This window comes from Eurypyga helias, unplaced genomic scaffold (assembly GCF_000690775.1).
Source record: "Eurypyga helias isolate BGI_N326 unplaced genomic scaffold, ASM69077v1 scaffold41061, whole genome shotgun sequence".
NCBI lineage: Eukaryota > Metazoa > Chordata > Aves > Eurypygiformes > Eurypygidae > Eurypyga > Eurypyga helias.
Window position 1 is genome coordinate 236 of NW_010232236.1, and position 6,649 is coordinate 6,884.

Genomic DNA, 6,649 nt, shown 5'->3' on the forward strand with positions numbered 1-6,649 from the left:
AGTCGGGGATACCTGGTGCATCGCTGGGAGCAAGCTATCTGCTGACTTAGTGTTGCAGACGTTTTTCCTGGCACTAGCATTGCACTCAGATATCCCCTAAGAAACTTAGGAGGGCGAATATGTGAAGCAATTCTGGCTATACAGTTGTGGCCTTTTAGAAAGGGTTTCTTGTTAATTAGAAAGGAAATAGAAATATGCTCTGCTAATTTAAGGCCTGCAGTGTTCTTGGGAGCATTTAGATAAAACAGTGATGTTGCATCACTGATGTTAATGAATAAATACTGTTGCATAATTGGGGTAGAAGCACTCAGCTGTGAACTTCCATGTGATTGTTTCAGTTGAATATATAAAAGGGGTGGGGGGTGGTGTTCAAGCAGAAATCTGTTGTACTAAGTGGGGGATACTGTAAATATTTCTGTGTTCAGCTAACTTGTATAGCTTTTTGAGCTGAGCTGTATAAAAGTTAACTGGCCTAGTACTGTAATTAAAAGTACTAAGGTTTATCTTTCAGTAATCTCTACAAGTTTGGTATTTGGGAGGGTGGGTATCTGTCTTTTTAAAAAGAATCAAATGTATGTTGTTTAAAATTGTTGCATGTTCAATTCAAACTTTTTAACAAGTCCTTGATGTTTCAATTTAAAAGTGACCAGTGGGGCTGAGGCTGTGTCCACTGAGGCTAAGATGACTGCCTTTCCTGATTGGCCATGGCTTTTCCATACATTGTGTGACCCTTGCCCTATGACCCTTTGGCTGACCTTACCGGAAGCCATGACGACAGCAGCCTTTTGCCATTAGACGCAGGGTGATGGTGAGGATTCCAAGGGTTAGACATAACTGGTTAAACTGAACTAGGTGACTGTTACCTTGCGTGTTTTGTGGCCAAACCACCACCAAAAACCTCATACTGTGATGTAAGTACTTAGTGTAACTAGTAAACGTTTTTGTAAAATGTAGAAATGCATGTAATCAGTTAAGTTTTATATTTTACAATGTTCTGTAAAATAAAACTTAGCAAGGTGAATCTAATAAGGAGCAGTCACTCTCTAACAGATCATAGGAGCACAGACTTGTAGGATTTTAGTCTGTTTAATTTGCCATTAATATAGATTATGGCAAAATTGCAAAGTTTACTGTTGGAGGCTTAGAGAAATAAAGTCCTACTCCAGTAAATATAACTGTTTAACTAACTTTTTCAGAACTTTTAGTTTTCTTCATGCTAGGAGAAAATCTAACTTTATTTCTTTATACAATAAAGGTGGGGGTGGTGGCGGATATAGCAGTCGGAGACAATCTGGAAGAGATAAATACGGACCACCTGTTCGTACAGAGTACAGACTGATTGTTGAAAACCTTTCCAGTCGCTGTAGTTGGCAGGATTTGAAAGTATGTATTAATGTTCTATCATAGAGCCTGTTGTGACTAGCAGGAAGCAATAACTGCCTTTGATATCAATGTTCATTTTTAACTTGGTAGAAGTAATTGGGAAGTATTTGTGCATGAATGTTTGCATGCAATTAATGCTTCTTGCGTTTGCTCAGACTTAAGCTAATGTACTTGCAGAGCATCAGTGTGTGGAATGATTATGTAATTCTTCCTGTACTCCCTAAAGGATTTCATGAGGCAAGCTGGTGAGGTAACCTATGCAGATGCTCACAAAGAACGTACAAACGAAGGGGTGATTGAGTTTCGATCTTATTCGGACATGAAGCGTGCCCTGGACAAACTGGATGGCACAGAGATAAATGGAAGGAAGATCAGGCTGGTTGAAGACAAGCCACGGTCAAGCCATAGGCGGTCCTACTCTGGCAGCAGGTCAAGGTAACTTTGGGGACAACTCAGTCGCTGCATCAAGACTGCTTGCACTGAGGTTGGGTATAGGTAGCCGTGCCTCCGGTAGTTACCTTCAGCTGATGTTATAGACATAGGATGATGTCTGAGAATGTAGAAGGAATTATTTTACCTAATACAGCAAAGGCAGATCTGAGAGTTGTTCACACGTGAAATGTTTGTTGACAGTATATCGTATCTAGGTGGATTAATAGTACGTCTTGATGTGTCTATACTTTGAGACATTCTTTAGCAACTTTTCTTAGTTTGATAGCATTAGCAGGGCACACCAGATAAAGAATAAAGGACAAACTACATTTTAAATGTTTCTAGGTCACGATCTAGAAGACGGTCTAGAAGCAGAAGTCGTAGAAGTAGGAGCAGCCGCAGCAGGTCCCGTAGTGTCTCAAAAAGCCGTTCACGGTAAGCAATGCATTGTTTTCTGTTAGTACAAGTATTGCTACTTAAAAAATGGACAGATATTTACAACTGCTGTGAGTACACTTCAGTTCATGCAGAATAAACTCTGTCTCTTTTTGAAAGATCTAAATCCAGGTCACGAAGCAAAGACCGCTCACGTTCCAGATCTAAAAGCAGGAAGTCTAGATCAAAGAGCAAATCGAAACCCAAGTCTGACAGGGGTTCACGCTCTCACAGCAGATCCAAGGAGAAGTCTGAGAAGTCTCGGTCCAGATCCAGGTCCAGGTCTCGATCTCCCAAAGAAAATGGTAAAGGAGATGCTAAGTCTAAGTCCAGGTCAAGGAGTAGGTCTCGTTCCAATTCTCCACAGCAGCAGCCATCTGCCAAGGCTCGTTCAGAGTCACCACCCAAAAGAGCTGCATCGAGGTCCCGCTCCAGATCTCGTTCAAAATCTCGCTCACGATCAAGATCTAGTTCAAGAGATTAAGACTAGAACTATCCTCTTACATTGCACACTATTGTGGAACCTTTTTCCTACTTGTCAGGCCATTAGTGTTATGTTAGTACTTCAGAAGTTGGTTTTTTTCTCTTGCAGGAGTGAATGGCCTAAAGAACTAAGTAATGAGGCATAAAGGTTTAATTTGTATCCCAAATTTGAAAATACACAAGATTGGATGGTGGTCTAAAGCAGGAAAAGTCCCCTTTTGTAGAAATTCAGCTAAACGTTTGATTTTATAGCATTTCTGCAGGAGTAACTTAACTACTCTAAGTGCAAAGTGGTTTTTATATTAAAAATAAACTGATTATAAACAGGCTTAAATCTGGGCTTTTTTTGAAAATATCATTTTTTCCTATTTTTTCATGGTTTTAGATTTATGGGTATCATTAGCCTAATAGGTTACAGCTTGCTACCAAAGGCAGGATTGCCTTGCTGGGCAGGTCAGATGATTCTCTGGTTTATCTTAATTTGTGGAAGCAGGCTGCAAACTATATAAACTGGTAACAATACTAGCAAAATTTGAGACCAGCAATAAACAAAGTTAGAGCATTTGTGTTGTATATTAACTTGCCAAAAGAACATTCCTCCCTCCCCCATACTGTGACTGTATTAAAGGTAATAAAGGTACTCTGGAACCTGTATCGTACAGTATTGCTGAAAAATCCTATGTTTCAGACTTGAAAGAATGAAAGCTTTCTGACTTTTTTTTTCCCTTGAGTATCAAGTGTCACTCAGTTGTCAGACACTAAGGTGTCTCTTGGATGTGGTCCAAGTCACTAGTATGTTGTATGGTTTGTCAGCCTCTAAACACCTATTGGATATGAAAACTAGGTAAATAAAACTGTCTTCCCTCCCTTTTGACTCATTTATGTTAACACTTCGCTTCAGACTAGAACTATAATCCTACTGTGTTGTAAGTCTGAACTTTATTGGAAATGTAATCTCTTTGAGCTAGAGTTCTAGTCTTAACACAGGCTTTGCTAAACCACAGTTGCCAATTCACTTAAACTGTGGAATAGGACTCATCCCAAAATTTCCCCTTTATAGCTAAATTGATTTTTGTAACATGCAATAGCAAACATTAGAATTGCCTTGTACTCTTTATACAACGTGTAGTTTGACTTGTATAAAATTAAATTGGTGACTCAAACTCTTGTGTTTATTGCAGTGTAATGGGATTCTTTTTCTGCTTCTCATGCTGGGGAAATCACAATTTATCCTACTTGCATCTTACTGGAGTAACTTGTTTGTAGTAAGACTTGAACTCTTGACACGCACTTGGCTTTGTGCTTGGGGCCAGCTAGCCAACCAAGCACCATTTTTTCCAACACGGTGTCCTTTCTTCAAGTTGACAGGATGTGAAAGCAGCGCTTCAGACTGGTCAGAATCTGGATCTGTTGAGATGAGTTGGATCAGGCACAAGGAGCAAGCACATCAAGTGCATGTTCAAATGTGACTTGATGCTAACTTTTTTTTTCCTTGAATTGCTTTATGATCTAAACGTTTCTTTTGAACCTTAATATTACTGGGTTTCTTACCCTTTCCTGAGCATACCTAAATAGCTTGTGCTTTTGTGTGTTGCAGATAAGTAGCTGTGCTAGGACAAGAAGGGATCCTAGGATGAGTAAAGTGAGTTTTGCCTAATAAGCTCACATTCCTAGTGGAACCTGAATGGAAGTGATTATATGGTTTGTGTTGCTGTCAGTCAGGTTACTGCTGGGTTTATGTTGTACACTTTTCCATGCTGTTTCTGCCCCAGGCATGGAAAGGCAGCTATAGCTGTCAAGCCAGGCTCTTCCCTATGATCGTTTGTATAACCATGGGTTCTTCCAGATATTTGACATGACTAAATCCATACTTCTGCAGTGTGTTTAGTACTAACCTTAGCTTTATTCTCTGCACTTGGAAAGAAGTGACTCCTGTGTTTAGTTAATTTGCGATAAATAATTTTTTACCTAATTAGAGCTGGTTTAGTTAAGGTGTTTTTTAGCATAATTAGAAAAATTCTGTGCCCTAATTCTGATCGCTGCTGGCAATACTGTCTCTGCCTTGGATTTCAAATGTGAGGAAGTACTGGGGACTCCACGGAAGTCAGACACTGCAAGAATAGTTTAATGCAGGTTTACAGCCCTAAGCTACACTTGTGGAAATACTTGCCTCCCTTAAACTTGCTGACACAAAAGCATGCCCCCTTGATTTTATTTAGGGTGTTCATGTAGTAGGTCAGACTTCATGAAGAGCTGCTCCTTTGATTAACCTCCAGGGGTCTTCAGTAAAATGTGTCACACTTCTTGAAATGAGAATTGAGCTTGGAGCTCAGTAGATTGAAAGGTATATGTATTTTCATTATCTCTGTGTCTGTGGTAATAAGATGTTAAGGATTTCTTTTGCATGAGCTTGTAGGTATTTATAACAACTTGTTTCTAAAACTGATTTCCAGTGCCAGCATGAGAATGTCTTGGCCTTATGGTAGCCATTAGCACCCCAGTCTTGGTTAATGATACAGAAAGATAGCTTTTACCATCTATATTCTTAGCTTTCTGAAATGAGGTTCTTAGGACAATGGTTATGTTTGAAGTCATCTTTATTAATGAATTATTTATAGGGACTGCCTAGACTGGATTTAACCAACTTGCCTGTAACTGCTTTAAATACCGAAGACTACTTTTTCTGTTACTGGAGCCACATGTGATGTCTCCCTTAGCTGCTGCACAAAAAAGAAATGGCCCTTTACTGTGCAGATGGAGCAGGAATTCCTTGGTATGAGTTGCATCCTTCTGGATTTGTTTCCTCTGGAAAGCTGGTAGGGTTTCAGTAGTGCCAGATACTGAGCCAGGGTAGTTAAGTGCAAGGCTTGTGATAATTCTAAGGAACCCACCAGCAAAATCCAAACAATGTAATCCCTCTAGCTCTGTCAGCACCCTTTCTTGTAGGAGTGGAAGACTTGTGTGTATTTGAGATCTCCTGTAGGGTGTTAATCTTCATAGAAGAGTAAAAGACTGTAGAAGACTTGCATGCTTGCTGCATTTTGCAGCTGTAGCATGTGCTTTGCAGTGGTCAGTGGCCAAACCATCTTGTGTTGCTCGTATCTCAGTTTTTAACCTAACTGTGGAACCATCTTTTCAGGTTGTGCTTTAGGATTAGATACCCTGAATTTTTGTCTGCAGTTGGTATAACCAGTATAAATTTCTTAAAAAGGCAGAAAAAGAAACATGCCTTCTCACCAAAGGTGGACTGCAGGATTGAGTTACAATGTTAGGATCCTATAGCAAATTGTGAATGAGAAATCAACGCTACAATTAAAAAAGGTGAAGCTTAGAATATAGGGCTGTATTTAGAGTTTCTTCCTAGCCTTTTCCTATATTCAAGTATTCCTGTATTTTGGCATTCGCCATGAATGCAAGTTCTGTTCTTAAATCAGCAGTTCGTGTGGTACAAAATACCTGGTTTAAAGTTAGATGGTGAAAACGCCTCCCCTTTAGTGTGTCTCACTCAAACCCTGGCAGATAGTAGGAAAGTGTTTCTGCTTCATGTCGATGGTGAGTCAGAGTGCTCTTCGTGAAGCCTTGAATCAAAATCTTCCTTGCAGCATCTCCCTGGACAGCAGTAATGCTGGCTGTTGTGCACAAATGGGGAATTCTGGTTGGTATTAAACAAAATTCATGCTTGGTGTCTCTGGTGTGTTTTGAACTTAACCTCCTTGTGTCAGCAGGTCTTAAAAAAGGACTCTTCCCCGGTTTAAAAAGGAGTTTTCTTCCATGCTTTGGCATCTAGCTCAGTGCTTTGATGGAGGGAACAAATCCCTGATGCACCTCATCTGGTGAGGAAGCGAGCTGTAAGGTGCACTTATTCCTGATCTAGGTAGGTGACTCCAGTCCTGAAGCATGAAATGAGGTAGTACTT

At 40.0% G+C, this 6,649-nt stretch overlaps 1 protein-coding gene across 1 annotated transcript; it reads left to right on the forward strand.

The window, feature by feature from the left end:
- Positions 1-613: 613 nt before the first annotated feature.
- Positions 614-3,894, forward strand: LOC104516856 (serine/arginine-rich splicing factor 6-like). The gene is given in 5 exon segments (XM_010161333.1): positions 614-1,249; positions 1,252-1,383; positions 1,610-1,818; positions 2,161-2,250; positions 2,371-3,894. Coding segments are annotated over 5 exon segments (831 nt in total). The 5' UTR covers positions 614-1,213; the 3' UTR covers positions 2,735-3,894.
- The last annotated feature ends 2,755 nt before the right edge of the window (positions 3,895-6,649 follow it).